Source organism: Debaryomyces hansenii (assembly GCF_000006445.2).
Source record: "Debaryomyces hansenii CBS767 chromosome G complete sequence".
Classification (NCBI taxonomy): Eukaryota; Fungi; Ascomycota; class Pichiomycetes; order Serinales; family Debaryomycetaceae; genus Debaryomyces; species Debaryomyces hansenii.
In genome coordinates this window covers 1188604-1202754 of record NC_006049.2, presented here as the reverse complement: position 1 = coordinate 1202754, position 14151 = coordinate 1188604, and the positions used below count along the sequence as shown (strand labels likewise).

At 38.1% G+C, this 14151-nt stretch overlaps 10 protein-coding genes and 1 non-coding gene across 11 annotated transcripts; 6 read left to right on the top strand and 5 right to left on the bottom strand. All coding sequences in view use genetic code 12, as the record gives it.

Annotated features, from left to right (window-relative positions):
• Nucleotides 1–113: 113 nt before the first annotated feature.
• On the bottom strand, nucleotides 114–1751 carry DEHA2G14608g (DEHA2G14608p; the record flags this gene model as incomplete). The annotated part of the gene is made up of 1 exon (XM_002770594.1): nucleotides 114–1751. The coding sequence occupies one exon, from the start codon at nucleotides 1749–1751 to the stop codon at nucleotides 114–116; it is 1638 nt and encodes a 545-aa protein (XP_002770640.1).
• Nucleotides 1752–2302: 551 nt separating this feature from the next.
• DEHA2G14586g (DEHA2G14586p) lies at nucleotides 2303–3784 on the top strand (the record flags this gene model as incomplete). Its single annotated transcript, XM_002770593.1, has 1 exon — nucleotides 2303–3784. The coding sequence occupies one exon, from the start codon at nucleotides 2303–2305 to the stop codon at nucleotides 3782–3784; it is 1482 nt and encodes a 493-aa protein (XP_002770639.1).
• Nucleotides 3785–3801: 17 nt separating this feature from the next.
• DEHA2G14564g (DEHA2G14564p) lies at nucleotides 3802–4347 on the bottom strand (the record flags this gene model as incomplete). Its single annotated transcript, XM_462174.1, has 1 exon — nucleotides 3802–4347. One exon carries the CDS (start codon nucleotides 4345–4347, stop codon nucleotides 3802–3804), a length of 546 nt encoding a protein of 181 aa, XP_462174.2.
• A 227-nt stretch (nucleotides 4348–4574) lies between these two features.
• On the top strand, nucleotides 4575–5540 carry DEHA2G14542g (DEHA2G14542p; the record flags this gene model as incomplete). Its single annotated transcript, XM_462173.1, has 1 exon — nucleotides 4575–5540. The coding sequence occupies one exon, from the start codon at nucleotides 4575–4577 to the stop codon at nucleotides 5538–5540; it is 966 nt and encodes a 321-aa protein (XP_462173.2).
• A 263-nt stretch (nucleotides 5541–5803) lies between these two features.
• On the top strand, nucleotides 5804–7198 carry DEHA2G14520g (DEHA2G14520p; the record flags this gene model as incomplete). Its single annotated transcript, XM_462172.1, has 1 exon — nucleotides 5804–7198. The coding sequence occupies one exon, from the start codon at nucleotides 5804–5806 to the stop codon at nucleotides 7196–7198; it is 1395 nt and encodes a 464-aa protein (XP_462172.2).
• A 179-nt stretch (nucleotides 7199–7377) lies between these two features.
• Nucleotides 7378–8091, top strand: DEHA2G14498g (DEHA2G14498p; the record flags this gene model as incomplete). Its single annotated transcript, XM_462171.1, has 1 exon — nucleotides 7378–8091. The coding sequence occupies one exon, from the start codon at nucleotides 7378–7380 to the stop codon at nucleotides 8089–8091; it is 714 nt and encodes a 237-aa protein (XP_462171.1).
• A 122-nt stretch (nucleotides 8092–8213) lies between these two features.
• On the bottom strand, nucleotides 8214–9047 carry DEHA2G14476g (40S ribosomal protein S17; the record flags this gene model as incomplete). Its single annotated transcript, XM_462170.2, has 2 exons — nucleotides 8214–8624; nucleotides 9045–9047. The coding sequence occupies 2 exons, from the start codon at nucleotides 9045–9047 to the stop codon at nucleotides 8214–8216; spliced, it is 414 nt and encodes a 137-aa protein (XP_462170.2).
• A 759-nt stretch (nucleotides 9048–9806) lies between these two features.
• Nucleotides 9807–11150, top strand: DEHA2G14454g (DEHA2G14454p; the record flags this gene model as incomplete). Its single annotated transcript, XM_462166.1, has 1 exon — nucleotides 9807–11150. The coding sequence occupies one exon, from the start codon at nucleotides 9807–9809 to the stop codon at nucleotides 11148–11150; it is 1344 nt and encodes a 447-aa protein (XP_462166.2).
• A 172-nt stretch (nucleotides 11151–11322) lies between these two features.
• On the top strand, nucleotides 11323–12180 carry DEHA2G14432g (DEHA2G14432p; the record flags this gene model as incomplete). The annotated part of the gene is made up of 1 exon (XM_462165.1): nucleotides 11323–12180. The coding sequence occupies one exon, from the start codon at nucleotides 11323–11325 to the stop codon at nucleotides 12178–12180; it is 858 nt and encodes a 285-aa protein (XP_462165.1).
• Nucleotides 12181–12191: 11 nt separating this feature from the next.
• DEHA2G14410g (DEHA2G14410p) lies at nucleotides 12192–13487 on the bottom strand (the record flags this gene model as incomplete). Its single annotated transcript, XM_462164.1, has 1 exon — nucleotides 12192–13487. The coding sequence occupies one exon, from the start codon at nucleotides 13485–13487 to the stop codon at nucleotides 12192–12194; it is 1296 nt and encodes a 431-aa protein (XP_462164.1).
• Nucleotides 13488–13794: 307 nt separating this feature from the next.
• On the bottom strand, nucleotides 13795–13916 carry DEHA2G14388r. The gene is made up of 2 exons: nucleotides 13879–13916; nucleotides 13795–13831 (listed from the first exon to the last, which is right to left on the bottom strand). It is a non-coding gene; the product is annotated as a tRNA-Ile (tRNA).
• Nucleotides 13917–14151: the final 235 nt, after the last annotated feature.

Below are 14151 nucleotides of genomic sequence, written 5' to 3'. Positions count from 1 at the left end.
AAATTAACCTTGTCTACTAATCGCTAATGTCAAATTCCTACAGTATCAATCAATGCCAAATCATCCATAACCTCTATAAAAATACTAATACTACTATACATGCAAATGCTAAATCATAAGAAATTATCAACAAAGTTATACTTGAATTTTTCCCATCCTTTTAATCCTTCTTCGTAAAAATTTTGTGCCAATTCCTCTTCTGTCTCCAAATATCTGTCAGTCTCAAAATCCATTTCTTCGTATTTGACAAATCTGTCCTTTCCTTTTTTGTATAACCACCAGAGTACAAATGTTAATGGGAAGACACCTACTTCAAGATAGGTCGAGAAAAAATCTGATACGTTCCAAGGTGAAAATGTTGACCAACCTTGAACAAGAATAATAAATGTAACAAAGATAAGTACAAACCATGGGCCATACGGATAAGTCCAATTTGTATAGGTTAATTGATGAGTTTTACCTTGTTTCTCTAAACCTTTACGGAACCTAAGACTTGTAACAGCAATCGACCACCATGCAATTTGATTACTAACACCAACTATAGACTGTAACCATGACCATAACGTACCGGCCCCAATAAATGAGGAACCAAAGCACAAGCCTCCTGCAAACCAAGTAGCAAGAACCCCAACGTACGGTATCTTAAAACGATTCACACGAGTGAAAACCTTAGGGATATATCCTTCAGTACCCAATGTATAGGCCAAACGAGACCCTGCGAATAAAGCATGATTACATGCTGAAATGACAGAGGTCAAAATAACTGCATTCATAAATGAACCTCCAGCCTTTGCTCCCACCAATTGAAAAACTAATGTGAATGGCGATGTTGTAACATCACTATTTGACAAATCGGGATAATCGTAAGGAACGTTCATTCCAATAAAGAAGACGGAAAACACGTAGAAAATCAAAATACGCCAAAATACTGTTTTGATCACTTTTGGCATCGATTTGACTGGATTCTTTTGTTCCCCAGCCGTAAGAGTAATCGACTCAGTGCCCCCATACGCAAATGCTGCCGTGACGAACGTTTTAGCGAACCCTCTAAACCCGTCAACAAATGGAGCGTCTCCACGAGACCAGTATTGAAACCCAATGTACTCGTGCATCGTATTGTGGCCCGCGTTGGCCACAATGCTCATGATAAAGAAAATCAAGATCGATAATACCTTCAATAATGCTAGCCAATATTCACTCTCACCATAAAATCTAACGTGAAAGACGTTCAAAAATAAAACAAAGAACCAAAAGATCAACGAGATGATCCAGAAATGGAAATCGGTCCAATATTCCATAACCAACTGCAATGCCGTCAAGTCACTAGCGACCGAAACCGCATCGTTAAACCAGTAGTTTATCAATACCGCAAAACCGAAACTATCACTTCCAAATCTCTTCGCATATGTTGCAAATGAACCAGAAATCGGCATGTACGTCGCCATCTCTCCCAATGACAACATGGTTAAGTATACCACTCCCCCTATAAGTGAATAACAGATCAACAACGATAACGGCCCACCATTCGCTAACGCTTTTCCTGTACCTAAGTAAAGACCTGTTCCAATAACTCCTGCAATAGCTATCATATTGATTTGTCTTGTGGATAAACTTCTGTTCAAGTCATCCGTCACCTGGTTATGATTATCTCCTACTGTTGGAGTCTTCGATAACTCCAAATCGTCACTAGCCCACTGATATTTAGTGCTGCCCACGCTACCGTGGCTGTTAACAGTTTGCATCTCAGACATTATTACTGAAATACCTCTTCCTGACAATTATGTCCTGATATTTGAAAGTAAGATTATTCTGCTTCTCCCAGGTTGGTTTAAGTACAACGAAAATTTTTAAATCCCTCTTACTGCTTCTAATACAAGATGGTTGCAACGCCGTTTACTATCAACTGTGGTGAAATAGTCAAATATATCACTAATAATCATCAGCTGTAAACCTACTTGTATTGAAAATTTGTTGCAGTAATTGCATCTTTTCACGTGCCTTTTTTGATGTCAATATCTGTCAAGATGCTTTAATATGACAGACTATATACTATATGGTCAATGTGAGTATTATGAAGATCTAATTAGCAAAAATGGATGCATTTTTGTACCGATTAATCACATGTAGCAAATTGTAACGATTAAGCATATTTAGTGGATATTTAGGTGGGATTCTTATCATTTTTATGGTTTTTCAAGAATCTCTAGTAGTTTTCGGCCTTCCTCAATTGAACATAACACAAAAAAACACCGTTTGATATAACTTGATCTATGCATCAAATATAAGAGCTTTTAGTTGCACAATGGCAGATACAAGAGCATTAGAGAAAGCGCAGGAGTTTGTTAACTTCGTCAATAATTCACCAACACCATATCATGCAGTAGATACAGTAAAAGTCGGTTTGCGTAATGCTGGATTCAAGGAGATCCAGGAAAGATCCAACTGGAAAGAAGCTCAATTGAAGAAAGGAGGGAAATATTTTGTTACCAGGAACGGATCTTCGTTGATTGGGTTTACAATTGGAGACAAATTTGCCAATGGAAACGGGATTTCTATCGTCGGAGCGCATACCGATTCACCATGTCTTAGAATCAAGCCAATTTCCAAAAAAAATAGTGAAGGATTTATTCAGGTTGGGGTTGAGCAATACGGTGGACTCATTGCCCACTCGTGGTTTGACAGAGATTTGTCGATTGCGGGAAGGGTCTATGTTAACGACACTAAAACCGGTCAGTATGTTCCAAAATTGATCAAGATCGATAAACCTCTTTTAAGAATTCCTACGCTAGCTATCCATTTGCACCGAGAAGTAAATACCAAGTTCGAATTTAACAAGGAGACCAAGTTGGTACCTATTGCGGGGCAAGTGGCATTGGACAAAAACGAAGCTGAAAGTACTAAGGACTCGAAGAGCTGTGCAGACGACCCAGATTTACAGTTATCTCCAGAACAATTTGAATCGGTTCAGTCGGTGATCCAAAGACACAACAAGTCGTTGATCGAGTTAATTGCAAAAGAATGTGATGTTGAACCCATCCAAATCGAAGATTTTGAATTAGTGTTGTTTGACCACCAGAAACCTACTCTTGGAGGATTGAACGACGAGTTTATTTTTTCCCCAAGATTAGACAACTTGACTTCGTGTTACTGTGCTATGGACGGATTGATCAGATCGGGAGAAAATTTGTCAGAGCAAAAAGGTATTCAATTAATCTCTCTATTTGACCATGAGGAAATCGGGTCGATGTCTGCCCAGGGCGCAGACTCTACCTTCTTGCCCGATATAATTCAAAGATTGACCAAGATTGATTTCAGTAACCTGGCTGATAAAGGTGTGTCAGTTGAGTACTTCCATGAAACGATGTCAAGATCCTTCTTATTATCCTCTGATATGGCCCATGGTGTGCACCCAAATTATGGTGAATTCTACGAGGGTCAAAACAGACCTCAAATTAACTTGGGTCCTGTTATTAAAATTAATGCCAATCAAAGATATGCAACTAATTCGCCTGGTATTGTCTTGCTAAAGAAGTGCGCAACATTGGCGAAAGTTCCCTTACAATTATTTGTTGTCAGAAATGATTCACCTTGTGGATCGACGATTGGTCCTATTCTTGCCGCAAAGTTGGGTATCAGGACCTTAGATTTGGGTAATCCTCAATTATCAATGCATTCGATTAGAGAAACGGGTGGAACATACGATGTTGTTAGATTATGCGATTTATTTGTCTCTTTCTTCGAAAATTATACTGATATTGACAGCAAGATATTATGCAATATATAGGTTATATCTCTAAGTAACTAAATAAGTGGAAACACATTTTTCGAAGATTGACCTATCACATTACCAGCAGTGTAGTAGGAACAAACAATATACGTTCCCCATGTTGGACTACAATATTTGTACGCACATCCTACTTGACTTGTTGAATTCCATACTAATGCGGTAAAATGATTGTAGGTATTTTCCAGCCCATATATATACGTCTTGCCTTCGTTATACCATGCGTTAATAGACCCATCAACGGTGTAGCCGATAGCAAGATTCTCTCCATACTTACCTCCACTATGAGTTAGTATTCCTGAGCAATCATACTCTTCGGCATATTTTGCGGCATATTCAAATACCGTCGAATTCCAATGTAGTAACTGAGCTCCATGCAATTTTCTTTTGGCATTATGTTTGTCTAATATTTCGGTAGCAAATGTTTCATTGAATTTATATTGCCCATTGTAAGTTATTTCATTAGATTTAGGTATTCGCTGAACGTATATATATTCTATTTTTGCTATATATGTAGCATTTATCGCTAAAATTAAGAAATATAGCCTTATAACTATTTGCATTTTTTCACTTATTAGTTACAAAACATTCAACTATGAAAACTAACAATACATCTAGCTATTTATACAGAGAATAACCCTCTGGTCTTGGAACACTTATATCATTTTGCAGACGATTGCAACAATATTGAAACACTATACAGCCAACTCACGTGATCCCGGAAACGTTAGATCAAGACAAATTTAAAACGTGTAATGAAGACTAACCCTTACGTGTCGTATCTATAGGAATGTTTATCAGTATAAGACGATTAGTAGCGCTAGTAGCCATTACTCAGTTAGTTGCTTCATTTAGTGCTGTTCCAGTGTTAGTAGCATCTCATCGGTTGGCAAAAGGGTTGAAAGAAGAACTCAATGGTAGCGGCCCACAGGCACCAGAACTGGCTACCAATTTGATCAAACGATTAGTCACAGAATGCAGTTCCGATGAATATTTGGTTATAAATCAACCAGGATTAGTTTTGGAAGATATGACCGTGAATGAGGCAGATAATTGGCCGTTTTTGAGAAGATACATCGCCATGGCTTCGAGTGTAGTAGGAATACCCTGGGTCAGAGGCGCTTTGGATTTGGACTTTATTGAGCAGTACATTATTAGTACCTGCCATGCGGAAACTATGAATGTGGTTCATGACGATGATCAAGAAGTGGGGAACTATATAGACACAAGAACCAGAGTTATAAAGATTGATCTCAGTGAGCTCCCACCAAGAAGCGACTTGGAGTTGAGATATTCGGTGATACGAGAACACGATGAGCTTATTAGAAAGATTATAAGAAAGCTTCCATCGCCGCATTATACTATCATTCTCACATCGGACATGCCCCAAAATGTGCACCCGATTCCAAATATGGTGGTCGAGTCCCAACCCGACAAATACCAAATTTTCCATGATTTGGTTAATGATCCATCGCGTGAATTAGAAATTGAAAGAAATGACAGGTTTCATCAAACGATAGAACCCTACTGGTCTCCGGACAGAAATACCATAAACAGATACATGGAAAATAAAAAGAAGGATGAAATCCATTTTTTTGACTACGATTTATGGACGCGAAATGAAAAATTGATATTAACAATAATAGTCATGGTGCTAACCTTATTCACCTTCCAATTAACCAAGTTGGTGAAGTTATTGACTGAAACAGTTTTCAAGAAAGATAAAGGCTTAATTACGCATACAAAGTCTGAATAGCTTTGTTCACCTATATATTACATTCAGATTTGATGTCCGAAATGTTAGATTGTCATAGTTAGGATCTCCCATACATATATTTTGTAGTTATAACAATATAAGCTTAGTTGATTGCAAAAAATGCATGCCGGTTACTAATTACACAAAATACTCAAATCAAAAAATGAGCTGATTGTTCTGATTAATTGCTTTAAAATATATATAAGTATATTTATTGCGGACCATTCAAGTGGAATACTAGGAGAATAAGGAATAAATATAGCATGTCAGAATACTTGCAATTTAATTCTGTTCCTTCAGGAGAACATGAAGGGAAAAAACATATCATCATTGTAGGTGCTGGTATCATTGGTGTATGTACGGCTTATTATATTGTTAAGCATAAAAAGTTTGATCCTAGTAAATACCATATCACTATAATTGAAAGCAAGAGAGTTGCAGGTGGAGCTAGTGGTAAAGCAGGAGGATTATTAGCTTTGTGGGCATTTCCGCAACAAATAGTACCATTATCTTTCGAATTGCATCAGGAATTGAGTGATTTATATAACGGAAGTGAAGAATGGGGATATAGAAGATTGACGACTGTATCGTTGGAGGGAGATATAACTAAAATACCAGAAGAAGCTACGGATCAGGCAGATAAAGAAGATGGCGAACTGACTATTCCAAGAAAAAAGAATGCTAAAGCCACAAAGAATTCCTTTAGTTCGTCGAGTCCGAGGTCAAGATCCAAATTACCAAAGGATTTGAATTGGATAAATGATAAAATAATCGATAGCTGTTCGATGTTGGGGGATACTGATACAACGGGACAAGTTCATCCATATAAATTTACATCGTTTATGTTGAAGAAAGCGGAAGAAGAGAGTAAGGGAAGCCTTGAGTTAATTCTTGGTAAGGTAAGCGAAATTACATATTCAATGGAGACTGGTGTAGCAACCGGGATTAAATATAGACCCACCAGTCTTAAATCAAGTGAAGATAAGATAGTGACCTTACAAGGTGACCAAATTGTACTCTCTGTGGGCCCATGGACGTCGAAAATATTACCTGACTGTCCAATCTCCGGATTGAGAGCACATTCCATCACCATATCACCTTTTGAAGACCAACCTGTTTCACCATTTGCCATATTCACAGAACTTAAAACGGGCCCACGGTCCTACATATCACCGGAAATCTATGCTAGACAAGACGAAGTGTATGTTTGTGGAGAAGGGGATTCTGCAGTCGATGTTCCTGAAACAACTGATGATGTCGAGGTCGTCAAATCTAAATGTGATGAGCTATTCAAGCAAGTGAGTAAAATTTCGCCAAATTTAAGCAGAGGTCACATTTTAAAAAGACAGGCTTGTTATTTGCCAGTGTTAGATGTTCCGTCATCAAGTGGCCCGTTAATCGGGGAAACAAATGTCGAAAGATTATATTTGGCATCAGGCCATTCATGCTGGGGTATCAATAATGCTCCGGGCACAGGCAAAATCATGAGTGAGCTTTTATTGGATGGAGAGGCAAAATCTGCTAACATATCTGGATTAAATCCTTCTCTTTATTTCGATGCGAGTGTATTTGTTAGTGATGATGAGAATAATGATGATGATAATGAAAGCGATAATGAAACAGATGAAGAGGATGAGAATGTCACAATAGATAACTAGGTCACCGTACGAACAATAACCGAAACACCACGGACACATTGAATTGTAAATTGTTCAAGAATTCTAAGTAATTAAGATTTTTAGTTTCATTTATAGACTAATATTTAAAAGCTGCGAAATATACTTGCACCCAAATAGCCGCTATAGTAGTTTTCTTTTTAAATATCATTAGTAACAATATGGAAATCCCAACGAATAAACAGATAAGTCATGATATGGACGAGATAAAACAATCGAATCATTCATTTGCAACGTCGACTCCGGCGCATAAGCAGATCAAGTATGAATTAGGTGGGGTGTCAGGATATGATCTAGGTGAGAACGAATTATCTCCTGCCAAAGCTGTCAGGCGTAAAGATATGTTGAATAAGCTCTTGGCTAACCCTAATGGAAGCTCCGATTGCAAGAACGACACATTTGACTCCACGTTAACCTTAGAAAGGCCACTTTCACCAATCAGAACAAAACAAGAAAAGCTCCATTTGTCACCGTTGAAACATGAGATGCAACCAGAACCGGCGGAATTTGACACTGACAATCATATGGGTATTTTAGCTGCAACTAAATTCGAGACCAATCGAGCCCCACTAAGCTGTAGTGTTGAAGACGAAACATTCGATGAAGCACTCAAAACTTATGCGCTCCAGAACGAGCTTTCGCTAGGCATGACCTTCCAAGAATGGGCTGCAAAGGGGTTAGAAAACGCTGACGCCCAGAGGAGACTAATAGAAAGATTGGTGGTGAATAGACTCGTTTTGTTGCAGAGGTTCCATTATCTTAATGACACCATCAACGACTACGCATCATCTTTGGAGACAGCTCGAGGCGACTTCGACGACAAGGTGAAAAGAATTCATGTCCTCACCAACGAGTTTCTCAGCGATATTACCTAACTACTACATTGTCTCTAATAAACATAGTTATATATTGTACAGCACTGTGTAATATTTAAAACGAGTTCTTTTTTATTAATTGCACATAAAAAGATAATACACTAAATACATTATCTATCCATTTAGTTTCTCTTAACGAAACGTCTTGGACCTCTTTGAGCAGAGATAGCAACGGTTTGGATTGGAATTTTGAAACCTAAGGTCTTGACTAAATCAGCAGTTTCAGAGTCAACTTCTAATTGACCGTTGGTGTGGGACAAGTCTAAAGCAGAAACTTCTGGAACGTATTGATCCTTTCTTTCTCTTTCTTCTTCTTGTAACTTGAAAGAAATACCTCTAACTGGACCCTTTTGAATACGCTTCATCAAGTGGGTGGTGTAACCGGCAATCTTATTTCTTAATCTCTTAGATTGGATAACAGCAATTTCAGAGGTTAATCTCTTGTTGGTTTCGAAATCTAAAGTTAATTTAGGGTAGAAACGTTCAATCACGACCTTAGAGGCTCTCTTAACAGTTTTAGTTCTAACACGACCCTATAACTTCTGTTAGTATATGTTTTTCACTTGCTGGGATATATAACGGTTGTCTCTTTGACACGCATTGCAGCCGTGAGACAGAAACAGGTAATGGACTCCAGATTTATAAAAACTATCAAAATTTTCCACCACTATGCACTTCTCACGTCGACTGACTTTTTTCCACCATTCGATATTTGTCTACTCTATCGATTATCCTATATCATTTATCTTCTTCCTGTTCATTCATTCTCCACGTCTCTATTACTACGTGCTTCATTCTATGTCCTTTCCATACTATTAGGTTGCTGTTGTCCACTCATGCAAAATTTTATTTCTCTTTATGTCCGCTTATCACGTCTCCTCTAGCATTATATGTGTGTCATCAATATCCGTGTTGTATATCCCTATTTACAATGTGTTCTTATATGTACATACCATCTTAGCTGACTAGTATTTGTAATTATAGATCAAAAAAGTATAATAACCGAAGAAAATGTATAGGATTTTTCTCTTTTACTCTGCTGCAGTGAGTGGAAAAGGTGGAAAATGTGAAAAATTTTGGACTTTGCGGGAGTTTGTGTCATCTGGTCTATACACAGGAAAATGGTTTCAAATGGTCACGAGAGGATGTGACTGGTTTAATTTCCCACATCACGCGATATACAGGGCGTAAACCCGAAGGTTTTTTCTCGGAGTTAATAATATATTACACAAAACCCCAATATATGACTCGCGGATAATCTGACAGTTAACTATGGCTATTATAGTAGTGAGCGTACAGTTAAGATTGCATTATCATAGTGTTGCAAACGGCATCATAGGTATATTTAGTAGACGAAAGGGTCTATACAACGTATACATTAGCGTTAATACATCTAGGAGCTTTTCTGGGAAAGAACGAGGATATATTGACTTATTATTGGCATTGTTAGTGTTGGCGGTAATATTGGTATTGTTGATAGCACACGTTTGATCAATTCTGATAACGGAAAAATATCGGCTAGTTTGGACAGACGGTTAGTATTGAGTGGTAAGGTATTATTCTGGAATACTAGTATTGACGAAAAGGCTACTTGAGGACAGATTGACATAGAAACAGACGGTAGAGGCGTAACAGAGTATCGAACGAGTATCGAACGAGTACAGAACAAGTACAGAACAAGTACAGAAAGAGTACAGAAGAATATAGGGACAGGAATGGAGACCAAAACGAGACTATATCATTGTGACGTGTGTTCGTCGGATTGCACCAACCGGATACGGATCCAATGTGCCATATGTGCGGACTACGACTTATGTGTTCCGTGTTTTGCATCAGGATCGGCTACGGGCGACCACAAACCATGGCACGATTACCAAGTAATCGAACAGAATACGTATCCGATATTTGATAAGGACTGGGGTGCGGACGAGGAGTTGCTTTTGGTGCAGGGTTGTGAGACGTTTGGGTTGGGAAACTGGCAGGATATTGCCGATCATATTGGCAACAGGTCGAAGGATGAGGTCAAGAACCATTACTTTGATATCTATTTGAACTCGAAGGAATATCCGTTGCCCGAAATGGACAAAGATTTCAGTGATATCACTCCCAGCAAGTTCTTGGAACAACGGAAGGAGAGGTTGCAGTTTCGTAAAAACATGCCCTTGCCACCACCCAAATCGAAATCAGTGGCATCCGTGCCCTTATGTCACGAAATCCAAGGGTTTATGCCCGGTAGACTTGAGTTTGATGTCGAGGCCGAAAACGACGCAGAGGTGCCTGTCAAGGACATGGTATTCGATCCCGAAGACTCGCTTGGAGATATCGAGGTGAAGTTGACCATTTTGGATATCTACAATTCACGGTTAACCACGAGAGCCGAGAGAAAGCGCGTTCTTCTTTTAAACAATTTATTGGAATACCGTAAAAACATCAGTATAGATAAACGGAAATCGAAAGAGGAAAAGGATCTCTTGAAAAAGATCAATGCATTAATCAGGATCCTCACTCCCGAGGATTTCAATGACTTTAGTAGAGACATCCTCACTGAACTTAAGTGCCGTATTAGAATACTGCAGTTGCAACACTGGAGACGTAACGGGATCACTACCATTGAGGATGGTGGTAAGTTCGAAAAGGACAAGTTGATCAGAATGGCACATTACCAAAGAATGGGCAATGGTGCTGGATTAAATGGAAGGAATTCGGGGGCGATGGGCGGACACACTCCAATTCCTGCCAATGGGCGCAAAAGCCACTCGTTGGCGAACTCCCCTCAACCAGAATTCAAGCCAAAAATTGGCAACACAAGGGCGCCTTTGGATATTTCACATGCTGCAGATTTCGAATTGCTTTCGAACGAAGAAAAACAGTTGTGTGCTACCTTGAGGATCCTACCAAAACCTTATCTTGCTATTAAGAATCAATTGATGAAGGAAGCAGTGAAAAACAACGGTATTCTTAAGAAAAAAGATGCTAGACAATCGTTGAAAATAGATGTCAACAAGGCGTCTAAGATCTACGAATTCTTTGTGCAGATGGGTTGGTGTACTCAAGGGTAAAATAGATAGGATTGTATTATAGTTGTTGTATTATATCGAATAGATTTTTTTCTAGAAACGGACGTGCATATTGTGTAGACGCGGAATTTTTCACTGATCATCAAACCTATACGCAATCTAAATAGTTGATTTCATTCTAATAATTATTGGATTGTATCTTTTATAAATAATAATGAAGCTTTTACATATACTCAGTGGGCTAGCATTAGCACAATATGCTTTCGGACAATTTTTTCCATTGGACAGAAAGGGGGAAATCCCTTTAGAGATTAAACCATATGAACAAGGCCAAGAAGTATTCATAGATTGTATTTCAAGAAACATTGAAAACGGTGAACATAACTTCGATGATAAAGAAAAAATCATATACGTACCATTTCCAAATTGTCAGGAAACAGGTAAGCCATTTTCCCTTAAATACGGAGTTAATGAGGATGTGAACTGTACTATTGGATTTACTGATGAATTATTCCACTTGTTTCAATTGTACATCCATGAAGATGCGCCATTTAGTTGCCGTATTCCATTGAGCAGTGAACCATACTATCTCGAAAAGGGTGGAGCCTATGTTCCTTTGACATTTAACTTCAGAGGTGAAATTCACGATTCACATTTGGATGTCGACAGCTCCATGAACCTTATGGTAACCAAACCATCGAACAACATTCCTGAACAAAACACAGTCATAAGTGCCGTTGCTTGGTCAGCAAGCACTAATACTACGAGAGTGGTGATTGGAAACTATTTAACACTTAACTTTGCCGTCAGGTGGTTAGATGGGTTGAAGAACTATGGATCACAAGCCGAACAATTTGCTAATAACGGCTTGCCATTCTCAGACGGTTTCTACAGATTCCCACTTAAATTTATTGCCATGTCCTACTCGTTGTTTTTAACTTACATGGGTCTTGCCTGTACCCTTACAAGTGCAATTGTATTAGCATTCAGTTATCGTTTGTTGACTACTAAAATTTCTAAAAATATGTATAGAAGTTTAGATACAGAAGCTGGCTTTGCTAAACAAGATTGATATATAGTGTTCTAAATAGTACGGCACTTTTTAATAATTGCACGCAATAATGCATCAACTCTTTCTGAAGGTTTGTCTGTAGTGGAATGGAGGAATCTGTCCGTCAAGAATTGGGTGTAGGTATTAATAAGCGTTTCCTTTTGTTTTGAATCATTAAGCTTCAATTTGTATGCAATAAATTTATTAACTGATAACTGTAATAATTCGGATAAGCTTTCGTCATTAGTGTCGATGTTTCTGACGGGTAAGGTAATGTCAATAATCAACGTTCTCAAATCATTTGGATAGTTGGTCTGTACGTAATTTAAAACATGCGAATACAAGTAATCTCTATTCAAGTCACTGAATTTATCGAAAAGTATCAAAAATTGATTTATAATTTCAAATGCTTTATCATCCTTTTTAGAGGCAGCAGCATCTTTTGGAACAGCCTTTAATATTTCAGGAATGCACAAGTCAAAAACAGTTAACGCTACGTCCCCCTTCAATGCTGGATTAGTTTCGGGATTACCTAACATATTCATGTCAGCTTCTGGTAAATGGGTTAATTCTTCCTTCATTTCATCGTCACCGATCGGCAAGTTAATAGTGTCGCTGTCAAGATCATCAGTAACACCGGATGCAGAAATATTCTTGTCTAATTTTGTCTTCTCGTTGTCCATCTCGTCCTTCTGTTGCTTTTCAGTAATTAAACCAAGCACCTTTCTTCTTGCTAATAATCTTGAAATGTACGTTAATTCAAATTGGGCATACGAGATCCACAAGTCAAACGAATCAGGGTTTAATCTTAACCCTCTTTGGAATAGGACTCTAGCACCTTTGGCATTGGCGTTGGTTTCAAATTCATATTTAGCTGCTGATAACCACGCATCAATGTTTCTTGGTTGTAATTGTAACAAACGTGAATACACCTTATAGATCAACTTGATAGCACCATTTGCCTTTGCGAACTTCAAGTACTGCGACCATATGTTCATGTCACCGGGGTATCTTTTAGTAGCTCTATCATATATAAATAAAATTCTTCTTGATCCTGCCCAATCCGACAAACTAGGTTTGGTATCAATAAGTCCCACTTTGTTTAACCTATTATATCTCTTCTTTCTCAACTTCTCCACGTTGGTTTCAAACTCGGAATATTTCAAGAAATCCCTTGGCTTTGATCCTCTTCCCTGAATTCTATGTTCAAAATCAGTTCTTCTTCTCATGATCATGGTGATTTCATTTTTATCGAAGATCCCTTTCCTCTTTAAATCTTCCAATTCTGGAACTGACTGTTCCAAATAGTATCTAACTTTCTCAGCCATTTCTTTATTTACTTCACAAACCTAAGTCGTTTACTAGATTTATGTCTTCACTGATATTGAGATGAGCTGATTGAAAAATTATGAGTCGTGCGAAATGACTAAAACTACAAACAGATTATGATTAACGGTAGCCTTCCATTCTAAAAGAGCCCAAATCTATCTTAGGCGAGTGCTAAATATTACACGCATCATTCATTGGTACGATGAAGCTATTCAGTTAGCATTGAGCTTTTATCAATTGCAAAAAATACTTTCATAAAGATCCACTTCTAGCAATCTCTGCGGGACTTCAAAAAAAAAAGACAAATGCTCCAGGAGGGGTTTGAACCCACGACCGTCGCGTTCCTCACACGACCGTGACTTATGGTATAACCAAATCGTCGTAATACAGCTATAAGCACGAAGCGCTAACCTCTGCGCCACTGGAGCACCTGTTAGTGTAAATTTAAATAAATATTGTTATATGCTATCAGCCAATAAATTTATCTTCATCTATATGGATTTTAAAGAATTTATTAATGATTTATCGATAAGTATTTGCTTTGATATATGACTAGACAATTGGATTGTTTCTGAGAAGCATTTTTTTACATGTATTTTTCATTGTACTCGTACCGCCCATTTGCAAATAGATAGTACATCTCTAAGGGTACGAACAGCAAAA